At 45.4% G+C, this 17,444-nt stretch overlaps 1 protein-coding gene across 4 annotated transcripts in view; it reads left to right on the plus strand.

Annotated features, from left to right (window-relative positions):
• The window catches only part of ZFYVE28 (zinc finger FYVE-type containing 28), a 162,232-nt gene that overhangs the window by 112,491 nt on the left and 32,297 nt on the right, over nt 1-17,444 (plus strand). For all 4 annotated transcript variants that reach the window (XM_077280183.1, XM_077280179.1, XM_077280180.1 and 1 more), the window contains exons 5-7: nt 588-677; nt 2,775-2,864; nt 3,458-3,559. In XM_077280183.1, the coding sequence (XP_077136298.1) occupies nt 588-677; nt 2,775-2,864; nt 3,458-3,559 (282 nt within the window). The remainder of the gene's footprint in view (nt 1-587; nt 678-2,774; nt 2,865-3,457; nt 3,560-17,444) is intronic.

Consider the following 17,444-nt stretch of genomic DNA (forward strand, 5'->3'; position numbering starts at 1 on the left):
TTAACTTCCTATACACGATTAGTGCATTGGTGTTTGTAGGGGATAAGCCCCTCCGTTGGGAATCCCTAGGAGCAGATCTTAATCTTAGGCAGGGTTCACACAAGCGTATAAAATAATTGTCCGTTTCATCCACAAATCTCCCTTAGGAGGACCAGACTGATGTAATACCTTTTTTCACCTGTGGGGTTGCTGCAGTAGAAATGAACACTTGCTGTCTGAGTTCCCAACAGATCACAGCTGGGGGTCCCAGTAGCGGAAGGTGATCAGCTTTTGTTGGAAAAAGCTTGTCCAAAGTAGATAACCCCTTTTTAAGGGAGGTTCTACTAAGGATTGGTCAGGGTTTCGGAGGTCAAACTCTTCTCGTTCCTGCACAGACTTATAAAAAAAAAAATCATTGCCTTTTGAACTCCGATAAAGAAAACCTCTCCGCTCTTCTGATATGCCTGTCTTTGCATTTTGCTGGTACTTCCTCCTGGAAACATGAGAACGAGCTGTCAGACGACTGTTTTGTCAAAATTGTCATTTGATAAGAATGTGTGTTAAAACTTCACTAATCCACTTCCATTTCTGTTTTTTTTTTCCTGCAGCTACGTGTCTGCGATGGTACCTGTAAAATCTCCAAAAGAGTACTACGTGCAGCAAGAAGTAATCGTCCTTTTCTGTGAAACTGTAGAAAGGTAACTATCCAGGGGGCAGCCATCTTCATGGGCGTTTATAAAGGGTAATTGGCCTAGTTACCCTTGATGTGTGCCCTTCAAATAGCCAAGGGGGTGGTTACTATTCCCAAAAATTGCAGTAGTGATGACTGCTGATAAACACCGCACTCATTGGTACCTAGTACCATAGTTAGTGACACTTCTTTCCCATCTCCTCCTAATTATTCAGTATGCTGATCCCTTGCCAGGCAGACTTGGCATTTATAAGGGCATTAAAGAGGTATTCCCGTCTCTGAGGTCCTATCCCACTATATAGTTGATATAATAATATTAATATTAGCAAATGCCTCCCAATTAGTAATGTATAGTTTTTCTGATAAGCTATGGTGCTTACCTCATGTGCAGAGCATTGCAGTAGCTTAGGTATCCATGGTTACAACCACTCATAGTGACAGTTAGTTGCTAGTGGTCGTAACCTTGGATACCTAAGCTACTGCAATGCCCAGCATATGAGGTAAGCGACACAGCTAATCAGAAGAACTATACCTCATGTCTAATTGGAGGTATTTGCTAACATGATTGTTATTACACCTACTACATGTTGGGATAGGATCCTGGAGATGAGAATAAGTCTCGCTGCCGTGTCCAGAGTTTGCTTGGATGACATAAAGTAAGAGAAGAGCGAGGCTAACCCCCGATTGTTCCCACATAAGCCGGTAATTAAAATTCTTCTTGTAACTGAAGAGAGGCAGAATTACAGGCGTTGTGCCAGGGGTAGATGGCGTTCTCATCCCCCGGTTAATACACCGGGCTGACCCGGAGATGTGCAGCTCCGCAGCCTATAAGGCGGCTCGTGCTGCGGCTGCAGCCGTAATTGAATTATTTCCCAGCAAAGAAAAGCTGATTTATACGTTCACGCTCTCCATGTTATACAGCGAGGCGGAGAGGAAATTGGTTTAATCCCTTTAAAAGCTGAACGGCGCTTGAACTTCACTGGCTGAGCGGCGCATAATAAGGGCCCAGAATACAGACTGCCGTAAGGGGGCACACAGCAGAAGACCCGGGTGCCCGATCAGCCTGTGGACCCCTTTCCTATTAAATAGCTGAGCAGTTCAGCCTCACATGCAATATAGAAGCTGCGCAAGGAAACAATAAAAGTAGAAGGTGCACCAAAAAATATGCAGCAGTTCCTCCCTGATTGTCAGCGTTAGAGTTATATATGTCTATGAGGCTGTCAGGTCAGGAGACCTGTGGTCAGGGCTGTGGAGTCGGTAAGCCAAACCTCCGAATGACTGCTCAATTTTCATGACACCGACTCCACCAAAATGGGCTCTGACTCCACAGCCTTGCCTGCGGTCAGGCTGAGCGTTGCGGCTTTAATGCGGAATGTAACTTTCAGCCGTGTGTATCTGCTCATTACCTGTTCCAATTCTTTGATCACATTTTGTCTCATTTTACAATTAAAACTGCAGATTTCAGAAAGGAAATCTTCCCATGCAAGTTACAGATCAGTAATTCCCACGTCCTCTGTCCTGTGTCTGGCTGTAAGGCAACTGTCTGCAGCAGAACAAAATATTGTTAAAGGGTTTGTCCTCTGCTACATAAAATATACTGATTGGACTTGGGGGAGGTTCAGAAAAAAATACTATTTTTTTCAGACTTGCTGCTTCGTCACCCTTCCGCGTTTGCTGTTGCATTGCCCTGCCGCTTTTGCTGATTTTGCCGCTTGTCGACCCCTGCTACTGTTGCCGCTTGTCTCCCTGCCGCTTTTGCCGCTGCGTCGCCCTCCCGGTTTTGCCGCTGCGTCGCCCTCCCGGTTTTGCCGCTGCGTCGCCCTCCCGGTTTTGCCGCTGCGTCGCCCTCCCGGTTTTGCCGCTGCGTCGCCCTCCCGGTTTTGCCGCTGCGTCGCCCTCCCGGTTTTGCCGCTGCGTCGCCCTCCCGGTTTTGCCGCTGCGTCGCCCTCCCGGTTTTGCCGCTGCGTCGCCCTCCCGGTTTTGCCGCTGCGTCGCCCTCCCGGTTTTGCCGCTGCGTCGCCCTCCCGGTTTTGCCGCTGCGTCGCCCTCCCGGTTTTGCCGGCCATAAGTCTTATCTTGTGTCATTCCTTGTTTCCCTGTACAGAGCCTTAAAGCTTGGATACCTCACTCAAGACATGATTGATGATTATGAACCAGCACTAATGTTTACAATCCCCAGACTTGCTATCGTATGGTAAGTGTTGGACGCTTAGATTCTGACTTCTGGTGCAAAAGGTGGGTCAGGCTCCCTCCTCCCCCAGGAGGGAAAATAGGACTAATACTGGGATCAGTCCCCCCTCTTATTCTCCCAGTGGAGGTCCCCAATTCCTCAGAAAGTGCAGCAATGCCACCTCCACTCGCAGTCGCAGCAGGCACCATACACATAATAGTACCTGCAGCTCCCCCAGTAGTCACAGCAGGGTCACTCAACGTTTTGCCTTCTCCTCTTACTGCACCATTTGCAACCAGCTATGTGCATACAGACAGGTTACGTAGCTGCGTGCAATGATTTCTGCTATCAGCAGGCAACGGGGGCTCTGTCTGGCCAGGGGGGGCTCTGTCTGGCCGCCGCGCTCCCTACATAATAGGAGCACTGCACCGCTTCTGTGTAGAGAAATGGAGCATGTATCTTGGTTTATTCTCCTTCCATCAGTCATACACGCACACAATCCTGTTTTGTCCACCTCTTCTCCAGACCCGTTTGCCCCATTTTTGCGAGCCGACAATCTTTCATGAGTGGACCATGAAGCATTTCACATAACGTTTCTTTTCTCACCTCTTCCCCAGCGGGCTTGTCGTTTACTCTGAAGGACCACTAAACCTCGATCGCAAAGCGGAAGACATGTCCGAACTGTTCCGGCCTTTCCACACATTGCTGCGGAAAATCAGGCAAGTGTCTGTTGTGCCGTTTATGTAGACGTTGTGCCCGTCTCCTTCCTGCGGCTCCTGTGTGCCGCTCTGAACACCGTGTCCTCCGCTTCACCTCCTTCTGATTTTCTTTTAATATTTTACACATATTGTTTTTTGCTTCATGGCTCTTGTATTATTATTCTCTTCCACAATCATTTACAAAATCACAATATTATCAAAAGTGAAATTATTTCAGTTCTTAAATACAGAAAGTGAAACTCATATTATACAGAGTCATTACAAAGTGATCTATTTCGAGTGTTAATTTCTGTTAATGTTGATGATTTGGGTTTTCATTTGCTGTAAGCCATAAAGTCATTATCTCAGTAAATTAGAATACTTTATATCAACAGCTTGAAAAATGATTTTAAAATCCGAAATTTTGTCCTACTGAAATGTATGTTCAGTAAATGCACTCAATACTTGGTCGGGCTCTTTTTGCATCAATTACTGCATCAATGCAGCATGGCATGGAGGCGATCAGCCTGTGGCACTGCTGAGGGGTTATGGAAGCCCAGGTTGCTTTGATATCAGCATTCAGCTCGTCTGCATTGTTGGGTCTGGTGTCTCATCTTCCTCTTACAATAATTCGTAGATTCTCTATGGGGATAAGGTCAGGTGAGTACGCTGCCAATCAAGCACAGTGATACTGTTGTTTGTACACCAGGTATTGTACTTTTGGAATGACCAGCTATGACTGATACTTTCTACTTGTCCATTTCCAACCTGTCTGTAATTACGAGGGTCCTTGCCTTTTCCGCACACCTTTACCCATCACGTCACTCCAGCCTTCTTCCCGTTGACTTTAAAGCCCCCAAGTCTTTTCCTATCCACATCACCAAAATTGCAAAAAACACATTCCCCCGTATTCCTCCAGTAAATTCCTAGTCTCCCATAATCTTATCCTGCCACCGGCTACTGTGGGGTTCTGTGTCACCCTCCCCCTACGAGTAATGTTTTCCTCCTCCCTACCGTTATTTTATCCCTTTTCTTACCCCTCATCTTTTAAGCACTTCTCTCCTTCTTAGCGTCTTCACATTACTGGATTCTTGCAGCTTATTTTTAGGCTGTGTTCACCTCTCATTTTGGTTAGGTTTCCTTTTAGGTCAATAAGGGGTTAACGACAACCTGTTATTTGCCATAAATGTCTCCTTTTTTTTTTTACACCTGTAATAAATGCTGCTGTTCTCCTGAATCCGGTGATGTTTTTCTTTTGTTCCTGCGCCTCTCCGTTCCTGAGATATGGCCCCCTCTTCCCTGTATAGAAAAATTGATCTTGTTAGCCAAGTGGGTGCGGTCACAATTTTTTCTCTTCTTGAGGACCATTCCCCCTGGGATAACAGGATTTACATACAAGGAACAGGAGGCCATATCTCAGGAACGGAGAGGCGCAGGAGAAAAAGAAAAACAACGCCGGATTCCGGAGAACAGAGGCATTTACTCCAGGAAAAAAATATACATATTTATGGCAAGTGATAGGCCGCCTTTAAATGCCTATCGTGTGATTAGGCCGGCCCCTGGAGAGCAGTGACTTTAGGACATCCTTCATCTCTTCTATTGTTGATCGGATTCCAGTTTAGGCGCGATCGAGAAAACAAAATATTGCTGTAATTACGGAATATGACAGCCATCTCTCCAACCGTCCCCAGCGAGCGTGCACGTACTTACCTGGTACTTCCATCATTTTGGGAAGGTCTCCGATGGAGCAGACGAGGAGAATATTAAGCCGCCTTAATAATGAAATTCTGCTTTTGATTACTTGTCTGATGGCGAGATATTACCTGGGGATTAAGTCGAATTAATTCAGCCATTTGCATCCTGAAAATACCGGTGTCGCCTAATTGGAGCTCATTTTCTACACCACCCCCCCTGCTCTGAGCCGTTACTCTCAGCATGCTAATGATTGAAGGCTCTTGTGCACCCCCCCACCCAAAACTCGCTCCATGGGGGCGGAACGGGGGACAATTTAATCTGCATTCGCTAAGGGAACAGGGTTAATAAAATAGACTCAATAGTAACTGTATGTATTATATATTCCTTGGATATACCGTAATACATAGAGGAGGGTCCTACCTTGGGGGATGTGCTCGGAATGCAGCTGCAGTGATTACCCCCAGTGTGTCAGTGACACTGCATGCTGTGGGAGGGGAGGAAGAGCAGCCAGAAGAAGACATCTGCTTCAGGAATGGGAAGAAAATTTTTCCAAAATCTGTGGGTTACACAAACAATTTTTGGGTTCACTATACCTACGAACCATGAAGACTACATGATCGCCGAGGGAGGTGGGATAGCGGCTGATGACCCTCTTACTCTCCAGCCTTGAAGCCTCAGTGGATCTGCATGGCGGTTGTGTTCCCGGTTGACTGATCCGGTTATTTCTGTGAGCTTTGCTAATGAGATTAATTGAGATTTTTCATCATATACGGTCTCCATAAAGCTGCCGCCTTTATTGTTCCTCTGGAGCGATAATCATTAGGACGTGTTATTAGCACTCTGTCTGTTTGCCATGTGGCTGACGGAGCGTATCATTGTGTTTATCAAGCATTAGCGGCCGCTGCTCCATGTTCACTGCTGGACTCGGCCCAAACACATCATAGTGCGGAGCTTTTATTGGGCCTAGTTCATACCTTGCAGTTTGTAGAATATTCCACTTATTTATTTTTAACACTTTCCTTCTTTCCTCCACTTCTTCCAGGAGCCATAACTTATTTTTTCCTCAGGATTTTTGCTTTCTTGGCCTTTTTTCCGAGAATATAAATGATAACACTAAAACGTTTTCTCCACTCATGGTTAGTGGTTGGGTGAAGCCATTTATTGCCAAACTACTGTATTATCTCTTTTTAAATCATAATGACAACCCAAAACATCCAAATGACCCTGATCAAAAGTTTACATGCCCCATTTCTTAATACCGTGTATTGCTCTCTCTAACATCAATGACAGGTTGAAGTCTTTTGTGGTAGGTGTGGATGAGGTTCTTTATTTTCCTAGATGCCAAAGCTGACCACTCTTCTTGGCAAAAAGCCTCCAGTTCCTGTAAATTCCTGGGCTGTCTAGCATGAACTGCGCGCTTGAGATCTCCCCAGAGTAGCTCAGTGATATTGATGTCAGGAGACTGAGATGGCCTCTCCAGAACCTTCACTTTGTTCTGCTGTAGCCAATGACAGGTCGACTTGGCCTTGTGTTTTGGATCGTTGTCATGTTGGAATGTCCAAGTACGTCCCAGGTGCAGCTTCCGGTCTGATGAGTGCAAATTTGCCTCCAGTATTTGCTGATAGCATGCTGCATTCATCCTTCCTTCAACATTGACCAAGTTTCCTGTGGCTTTGTAGCTCACACATCCCCAAAACATCAGCGATCCACCTCCATGCTTTACAGTAGGAATGGTGTTCCTTTCATCATAGGCCTTGTTGACCTCTCTCCAAATGTAACGTTTATGGTTGTGGCCAAAAAGTTCAATTTTAGTCTCATCACTCCAAATTACCTTGTTCCAGAAGTTTTGAGGCTTGTCTCTGTGCTGTTTTGCGTATTGTAGGAGAGATACTTTTTGACATTTGCGCACTAATGGCTTTCTTCTAGCAACTCGCCAAGCAGCCTTTTTTTCTTCAAGTGCCTTCTTATTGTGCATCTTGAAACAGCCACAGCTGATGTCATTTGTGGGTTTTTCTTTACATCCCGAACAATTTTCCTGGCAGTTGTGGACAACATTTTTGTTGGTCTACCTGACCGTGGTTTTGTTTTTACAGAGCCCCTGATTTCCCATTTGTTAATCACAGTTTGAACGCTGCTGACTGGCATTATCAATTCCTTGCATATCTTTTTGTATCCCTTTCCTGTTTTATATAGTTCAACTACCTTTTCCCGTAGATCCGTTGACAATTCTTTTGCTTTCTCCATGACTCACAATCCAGAAACCTCAGTGGCTGGATGAAAGATGCAAGAGTCTGTCTGGATCGCAAAAACTCACTCAGCTTTTATGCACACACACTGATTACAAGCAAACAGGTCACAGGTGAGGATTAGTGATGAGCGAGTGTACTCGTTGCTCGGGTTTTCCTGAGCACGCTCGGGTGATCTCAGAGTATTTGTTAGTGTTCGGAGATTAAGTTTTCATTGCTGCAGCTGAATGATTTACAGCTACTACCCAGCGTGAGTACATGTGGGGGTTGCCTGGTTGCTAGGTAATCCTAACATGTAATCAAGCTGTCTAGTAGCTGTGAATCATTCAGCTGCGGTGATGAAAACTTATTCTCCTAACACTAGCAAATACTCGGAGACCACCCGAGCGTGCTGGGGAAAACCCCACCAATGAGTATACTCGCTCATCACTAGTGAGGATGTTACCTTTAGTAGCCATTCAAACCCATTTGTGTCAACTTCTGTGCATGTTATCAGGCCAAAATCACCAGGGAATGTGAACTTTTGATCAGGGTCATTTGGATGTTTTGGGTTGTTATTATGATTTAAAAAGAGAAAACACAGTAGTTTGACAATAAATGGCTTCACCCAACCACTAACCATGAGTGGAGAAAAAGTTTTGGTGTTATCATTCATATTCTCTGAAAAAAGGCCAAGAAAGCAAAAATTCTGCCAGGATATATAAACTTTTCAGCACAACTGTATATATATATATATATATATATATATATATATATATTAACCCCTTCCCGACCCATGACGCCTATGTGGCGTCATGGAATGATCGCATCCCTGCAGATCGGGTGAAAGGGTTAACTCCTATTTTACCCGATCTGCAGGGAGAGGGGGAGTTGTACTTCAGCCTAGGGGGGGTGGCTTTGCCCCCACGTGGCTACGATCGCTCTGATTGGCTGTTGAAAGTGCAACAGCCAATCAGAGCAATTTGCAATATTTCACCTATGAAAATGGTGAAATATTGCAATCCAGCCATGGCCGATGCTGCAATAGCATCTGCCATGGCTGGAAATCATTTTCTGGCCCCCCCCCACCGCCCCCGATCTCCTCCCCAGTCCTCCGTTCTGTCCGGTACCCCCCTCCGTGCTCCTGTCCGCTCCCCCGTGCTCCTGTCCGCTCCCCCCATCCTCCGATCCCCCCCCTGTGCTCCGATCCACCCCCCCACCACCCCCTCATACTTACCGAGCCTCCCGAAGTCGGTCCGTCTTCTCCCTGGGCGCCGCCATCTTCCAAGATGGCAGGCGCATGCTCAGTGCGCCCGCCGAATCTGCCGACTGGCAGATTCGTTACAAGTACATTTTGATCGCTGTGGTAGGTTCTATCACAGCGATCAAAATAAAAAAAATAATAAATAACCCCCCCCCCTTATCACCCCCATAGGTAGGGACAATAATAAAATAAAGAAAATATTTTTTTTTCTTTTTCCACTAGGGTTAGGGTTAGAACTAGGGTTAGAACTAGGGGTAGGGTTAGGGTTAGGGGTAGGGTTAGGGTTATGGCATGTGCACACAGTGCGGATTTGGTTGCGGATCCGCAGCGGATTGGCCGCGGATCCGCAGCGGATTGGCCGCGGATCCGCAGCGGATTGGCCGCTGCGAATTCGTAGCAGTTTTACATCAGGTTTACAGTACCATGTACACCTATGGAAAACCAAATCCGCTGTGCCCATGGTGCGGAAAATTCCGTGCAGAAACGCTGCGTTGTATTTTCCGCAGCATGTCAATTCTTTGTGCAGATTCCGCAGCGTTTTACACCTGTTCCTCAATAGGAATCCGCAGGTGAAATCCGCACCAAAAAAACACTGGAAAGCTGCTGTAAATCCGCAGGTAAAACGCAGTGCCTTTTACCTGCAGATTTTTCAAAAATCGTGCGGAAAAATCTCACACGAATCCACAACGTGGGCACATAGCCTTAGGGTTAGGGTTGGAATTAGAGTTAGGGTTGGAATTAGGGCTAGGGTTAGAAATAGGGTTAAGATTAGGCTTGTGGTTAGGGTTACGGATAGGGTTAGGGGTGTGTTGGGGTTACAGTTGTGGTTAGGGTTGGGGTTAGGGTTAGGGTTGGGATTAGGATTGGAATTAGGGTTACGGGTGTGTTGGGGTTAGGGTTGTGGTTAGGGGTGTGTTGGGGTTAGGGTTGTGATTAGGGTTATGGCTACAGTTGGGATTAGGATTAGGGGTGTGTTGGGGTTAGTGTTGAAGTTAGAATTGAGGGGTTTCCACTGTTTAGGCACATCAGGGGTCTCCAAACGCAACATGGCGCCACCATTGATTCCAGCCAATCTTGCGTTCAAAAAGTCAAATGGTGCTCCCTCCCTTCCAAGCCCCGACGTGCGCCCAAACAGTGGTTTACCCCCACATTTGGGGTACCAGCGTACTCAGGACAAACTGGGCAACAACTGTTGGGGTCCAATTTCTCCTGATACCCTTGCAAAAATAAAAAATTACTTGCTAAAACATAATTTTTGAGGAAAGAACAATTATTTTTTATTTTCACGGCTCTGCGTTATAAACTTCTGTGAAGCACTTGGGGGTTGAACGTGCTCACCACACATCTAGATAAGTTCCTTGGGGGGTCTAGTTTCCAAAATGGGGTCACTTGTGGGGTGTTTCTACTGTTTAGGCACATCAGGGGCTCTGCAAATGCAATGTGACGCCCGCAGACCATTCCATCAAAGTCTGCATTTCAAATGTCACTACTTCCCTTCCGAGCCCCGGCATGTGCCCAAACAGTGGTTTACCCCCAAATATGGGGTATCAGCGTACTCAGGAGAAACTGGAAAACAACTTTTGGGGTCAAATTTCTCCTGTTACCCTTGCAAAAATAAAAAATTCTGGGCTAAAAAAATATTTTTGAGGAAAGGAAACACATTTATTAATTTCACGGCTCTGCGTTATAAACTTCTGTGAAGCACTTGGGGGTTCAAAGTGCTCACCACACATCTAGATAAGTTCCCTTGGGGGTCTAGTTTCCAAAATGGAGTCACTTGTGGGGAGTTCCTACTGTTTAAGCACATCAGGGGCTCTGCAAACGCAACCTGACGCCCGCAGAGCATTCCATCAAAGTCTGCATTTTAAAACGTCACTACTTCCCTTCCAAACGCCGACGTGTGCCAAAACAGTGGTTTACCCCCACATATGGGGTATCAGCGTACTCAGGAGAAACTGGACAACAACATTTGGGGTCCAATTTCTCCTATTACCCTTGGGAAAATAAAAAATTCTGGGCTAAAAATCATTTTTGAGGAAAGAAAAATTATTTTTTATTTTCACGGCTCTGCGTTATAAACTTCTGTAAAGCACCTGGGGGTTATAAGTGCTCACTATGCATCTAGATAAGTTCCTTTGGGGGTCTAGTTTCCAAAATGGGGTCACTTGTAGGGGAGCTCCAATGTTTAGGCACACAGGGGCTCTCCAAACGCGACATGGTGTCCGCTAATGATTGGAGCTAATTTTCCATTCAAAAAGTCAAATGGCACGCCTCCCCTTCCGAGCCTTGCCGTGCACCCAAACAGTGGTTTACCCCCACATATGAGGTATCGGCGTACTCAGGAGAAATTGCCCAACAAATTTTAGGATCCATTTTATCCTGATGCCCATGTGAAAATGAAAAAATTGAGGCTAAAAGAAATTTTGTGTGAAAAAAGTACTTTTTCATTTTTACGGATCAATTTGTGAAGCACCTGAGGGTTTAAAGTGCTCACTATGCTTCTAGATAAGTTCCTTGGGGGGTCTAGTTTCCAAAATGGGGTCACTTGTGGGGGAGCTCCAATGTTTAGGCACACAGGGGCTCTCCAAACGTGACATGGTGTCTGCTAGCGATGGAGATAATTTTTCATTGAAAAAGTCAAATGGCGCTCCTTCCCTTCCGAGCCCTGCCGTGCGCCCAAACAGTGGTTTACCCCCACATATGAGGTATCAGCGTACTCAGAACAAATTGGACAACAACGTTCGTGGTCCAGTTTCTCCTTTTACCCTTCGGAAAATAAAAAAAAATTCGCTAAAAGATCATTTTTGTGACTAAAAAGTTAAATGTTCATTTTTTACTTCCATGTTGCTTCTGCTGCTGTGAAACACCTGAAGGGTTAATAAACTTCTTGAATGTGGTTTTGAGCACCTTGAGGGGTGCAGTTTTTAGAATGGTGTAACTTTGGGGTATTTTCAGCCATATAGAACCCTCAAACTGACTTCAAATGTGAGGTGGTCCCTAAAAAAAATGGTTTTGTAAATTTTGTTGTAAAAATGAGAAATCACTGGTCAAATTTTAACCCTTATAACTTCCTAGCAAAAAATAAATTTGTTTCCAAAATTGTGCTGATGTAAAGTAGACATGTGGGAAATGTTATTTATTAACTATTTTGTGTCACATAACTCTCTAGTTTAACAGAATAAAAATTCAAAATGTGAAAATTGCGAAATTTTCAAAATTTTTGCCAAATTTCCATTTTTTTCACAAATAAACTCAGAAATTATCGACCTAAATTTACCACTAACATGAAGCCCAATATGTCACGAAAAAACAATCTCAGAATCGCTAGGATCCGTTGAAGCGTTCCTGAGTTATTACCTCATAAAGGGACACTGGTCAGAATTGCAAAAAAACGGCACGGTCATGAAGGGGTTAATGTATTATACATACCGTATATACTCGAGTATAAGCTGAGATTTTCAGACCATTTTTTAAGGCTGAAAGTGCCCCTCTAGACTCGAGTCATTGTCGGCGGGGGAGGGGGAGCGGCGGCTGTCACATACTCCCCTGCTCCTGGCACGGTCCCTGCATGTCCGATGGTCTCCTGGCAGCGCTTCCTGTGTTCAGTGGTCACGTGGTACCGCTCATTAAAGTAATGAATATAGACGCATATTCATTACTTTAATGAGCGGTACGTGACCGCTGAACATAAAAAGATGCTCCCGGAGATCATCTGACAGTGAGAAGCTGCCAGGAACCGCGCCGGGAGCAGGCGAGTATAACCGGGGAGGGTGTGCATTGCGCGATATTCACCTGACTCCGTTCCACTGCCGCTCCGTCTGACGCATCCTCTGCCTGTGACTGTTCAGGTCAGAGGGCGCAATGACGTAGTTAGTGTGCACCGCCCTCTGCCTGAATAGTCAGAGAGCCGGAAGACAGAGCGCCGTGCAGCGGTGGAACGGGACAGGGGAATATCGCAAGTGTCGGGGGCCTGAGCGACGAGAGGTGATTAAGTCATTTTTTTATTTTAATCGCGGCAACAGCATATGGGGCATAAACTATGGAGCATTTTATGGGGCCATCAACCTAAATAAAGCATTGTATGGGGCATAATCTATGGAGCATTTTATGGGGCATAATCAACCTTTATACAGCATTGTAAGGGGCATATTTTAATATGGAGCATCTTATGGGGCCATTATTAACCTTTTATGCAGCATTATATGGGGCATATTTTAATATGGAGCATCTTATGGGGCCCATCATGAAATGTATGGAGCATTATATGGGGCTCCTGATTCAATATATATATTCAAAAACATTTAACCTACTGATGTCTCTATTAATTTTACTTTTATTGGTATCTATTTTTATTTTTGACATTTACCAGTAGCTGCTGCATTTTCCACCCTAGGCTTATACTCGAGACATTAAGTTTTCCCAGTTTTTTGTGGCAAAATTAGGGGTCTCTGCTTATACTCGGTCGGCTTATACTCGAGTATATACGGTATATATTAATAAGTAAAAAAAAATGGTGCTTTGTTTGTTTTTTCTTTTTTTTTTTCTTTTTTTTTAAACGTGCAACTTTTCATCAATCTGAACTGTGTGGGGGCTTGTTTTTCTGTACATTAAGGTAGATAAAACATTTAGATTTTTTTTTTTTGCATTTTCTGAGGGATCTGCGATGACCAAAAAAGGCAATTCTGGCATTTATTTTTGTTGGGGGGGGGTGCGGGGTTTTCAATGTATGGTTTGAATAATTTTATATTTTGATCTGATTTATAAAGACACTGCAATATCATTTTTTTTATTATTTGTCTGGAATTATTTATTTTTTAGCATTTCTTAATTTTTTAGAATTTTTTATTTTTATTCTATTTTTTAACCTCTCGATGGGGCATGAGCCTGTGGTCACTTGACCAGTTGTACTATAGTGAAATTGATGTTCTCCTAGGAAGACAAATTGTCTTTTCAGAGTGAAAGAGGACTAGAACTCTAGCGCCACCTATTGGAGGTAGCAATCCTAAAAGTCAATATTGACCCTTTTAACAAGCCTTGCAATATACCCTTATATAAGCCAAATCAGAATCTAATTTTGCAGGCACATTTTTTGGGGTGTTTTCCCCTCATCGGTGCAAAACATGAGATCTGATTTAGCTGTATGAGAGGACTCTGACTGGAGTCTAAGGGGTAACGTTTCTCCTTTTGGAGTGTGACATGCCAGTATAAGAAGACTTGTAGGCTGCGATAGTCCTCTGGGAAATTATGTAAAGTGTCTCTTCAGAGAGGAAGAGGACCTGTACTATAATATCACCTATTGGAGTTACTCAACACAAGAATCCAAGTGGTAACGGTTCTCCTTGCGGAGAGTGACCTGTTCAGCCTGACATGCCAAGGTGAGGAGACTTTTAACGCTTGCAATGGTCCTCTGGGAAATATACAAATTGTCTCTTCAGATGGGAAATGGACTAGAACTCTAGTGCCACCTATTAGAAGTAGCGATCCTAAAAGACAATATCGACTCTCTAACTAGTCTCGCCACATAACTTAGGATAACATTTTTGACTTTTATCCTAAGTCATGTGGCAAGGCTTATTAGAGAGTCGATATTGACTCTTAGGATCGCTACTTCTAATAGGTGGCCCTAGAGTTCTAGTCCTATTCCTCTCTAAAGAGACAATCTACACAAGGACAAACGTTGCCCCTTAGACCCAAGTCAGATGCCTCTCATACATCTAAATACGAGCTCCTGCTTTGCACTGACTAGGGGCAACACCCCCGAAACACGTGTCTGTAAATTGAGATTCTAGTTCGGCTGTTATCCCAAGTCATGTGGCAAGGCTCATTAAAGGGTCAACAGTGACTTTTAGGATTGCTACTTCCATTAGGTTGCATAGGCATTCTAGTCCTCATCTTCTCTGAAGACATTATTTGCATATTTAATTTCCCAAAGGAGCATTGCACGGCCTATAAGTCTCCTTACACTGGCATGTCACGCTCCACAAATTGCCCCTTAGACTCTAGGATGCCCATCCACAGGCTTCTCATTTCACTAATTACTTGCTTTTTTTTTTGCCTTGATTTTCAAAATTATGGCTAGAATGTTGGGGTTTTACCGAAAACTGAGACAAAAGTCTGATGTTACTAGCCCTATTGCTTGATCTTTTGGTGATGTCAGGTGCCCCCGGCCTGGGCTGCCCCAGGAGCTCAGCAGTAACCAATGTTTTCTGCGTCTTTTTTCACTTCCCGACCAGCAGGTTTATCATCTCCGGAGCCGCATGTAGATACGAGCGTTTGCTGCGTGTTCTCCCGGTTTTCCTCTATTTGCACATTCTGTGGGAATCTAATAGCTTTTTGATGCATTAACATATGTCAGACATTTCCAAATGCCAGCGAGACATTTCAGGACGCCGCGGTTTGTCTGATTGTTGCACTTTCTTTTTTTTTTTTGTTTCTTACTGCTTTTGTTTCTAGAGAATTAGTTGTTAAAGAGAAAATGCTGAAAAACAAATTCCTGCGGAGCCGAAGAGTTTTGTGTTCTGTTATTTATACCGCGCCAACGTTTTCCCACATCCCTATGACATGAAGGCGTCAGTGCGGCCGTGTGATAGATCCGGGCACAGATGTTTTTATAAGTGATATTGTGCCATAACTGGCTGATCGGTGAGGGTCCGAGGCTGCTCATCAGCACAGTGTGCAGTTATGGGGGAGACACAGATGGCAGTCTGTGGGGGACGGGGCACAGGGATGAAGGATTGTGTGTGTCATGCAGATGGTGGATTGTGACTGTGAGGACACAAATGACTATGTGGAGGACACTGACACAGATTACGGTTCTTGTGTGTGGGGGTGTCACCCGGGTGACTGTGTGTCTGGGATATGTGGGTGAGTAGGAGGAGTGTGTGCGTGTATGGCATGTGGATGACGGATTGTTTGTTTGTGTGGAATATGGATGACTGACTGTATGTGTGGGGGTGACACCCGGATGACTCTGTGTAGGGGTGGGGGGGCACGCTTATTATGACTGTGGTGGGGATATACGAATGACTGTGTAGAAGACAAACGGATGACTGTGTGTGTGAGACGCGGATGACGGATCGTGTGTTGGGGTCACGCAGATGATGGAATGTGTGGGGAACATGTGGACGAATGCGTGAGGGGCTTTTGTGTGTGAGGCACACAGATGACTGACTGTGTGTATGGGAGGGACTGTGTGTGATGGACACATACGGTAGATGCCTGTGTGTGAGGGACACATACGGTAGATGCCTGTGTGTGAGGGACACATACGGTAGATGCCTGTGTGTGAGGGACACATAGATGCCGGTGTGTGAGGGACACGTGGATGCCAGTGTGTGAGGGACACGTGGATGCCGGTGTGTGAGGGACACGTGGATGCCGGTGTGTGAGGGACACGTGGATGCCGGTGTGTGAGGGACACGTGGATGCCGGTGTGTGAGGGACACGTGGATGCCGGTGTGTGAGGGACACGTGGATGCCGGTGTGTGAGGGACACGTGGATGCCGGTGTGTGAGGGACACGTGGATGCCGGTGTGTGAGGGACACGTGGATGCCGGTGTGTGAGGGACACGTGGATGCCGGTGTGTGAGGGACACGTGGATGCCTGTGTGTGTGGGACACGTGGATGCCGGTGTGTGTGGGATACTTGTGACTGTGGGGGAGGACTCTGTGTGTGGAACGTGGGTGATTGACACTGTGTGCGATGGACTGTGTTCGTGAGGGACACACGGATGACTGTAACACAGTGGATGATGGATCATGTGTGGGGGTGTCACACAGATGAAGGAACTCGGGGGTTACGCGGATGACTGAGTGTGTGTGGGATATGTGGATGAATGTGTGAGGAAGGAATTTTTTGTACGTGGCATGCGGATGACTGACTGTATGTGTGTAGCACGTGGGTGACTGACTGTGTGTGGGAGAGAATGTGTGGGTGGAGAGTCACACAGATTGTGCCTGTGTATGTAGGGTAAACACTAGTGACTGTATAGAGGACACGTGGATGACTGACTGACTGTATGTGTGTGTGTGTGTGGGAGAGAATGACTGTGTGTGGTAGGGGCACGGTAATGACAGTGTTGGGGGGATATGCGGATAGCTGACTGTTGGGGGTGGTGAGGCACGCAGATGACAATGAATGTAGCCACTTTTGACTCTTACTGTAGTTACGGAGACATTACTAAGTCGGCTAACCTTGAAATTCTTCTATCGCAGGCTTCCATAAAAATGATTTTTTTTTTTGTTTGAAGGGGGACAAAAACAATAGAAATGAATACTCATTGAGGATGAACCCTCCGGTCCTGTGCGGCTGATCCTAATTATCAGCTCAGTAAGGTGACATACCCCACAGCCTGTAGTGACCATCGCTCTCCTCACATTACCGCGGTGTCATCGCCTCGCTCCCCCAGGCACTGCGGGGCATGACAGCGATACCTTTAAGCTCTATCATGGCTGATTGTTACGAGAGAGGAAAATTCCATTTAGGGAGTTAATAATTTATTTTTTTTTTTTGAATTTCACATCTAAGAACTGAACATATGTCAGCTAAAACATGCTGCTCTCCAGATTTCTATATACCTGTGCTATATGTATTGTTTCTGCATCTACAATATATGGTATGTGGCGGATATAGTGGGTCAGGGGCTGGTATGCAGGAAATAGGCCCGTTGTACACCCGTCGCTGTATGTGCTCTAATGAACAAACTGGGTGATGGCAAGAAAT

The sequence above is a fragment of the Ranitomeya variabilis genome, chromosome 1, assembly GCF_051348905.1.
Source record: "Ranitomeya variabilis isolate aRanVar5 chromosome 1, aRanVar5.hap1, whole genome shotgun sequence".
Classification (NCBI taxonomy): Eukaryota; Metazoa; Chordata; class Amphibia; order Anura; family Dendrobatidae; genus Ranitomeya; species Ranitomeya variabilis.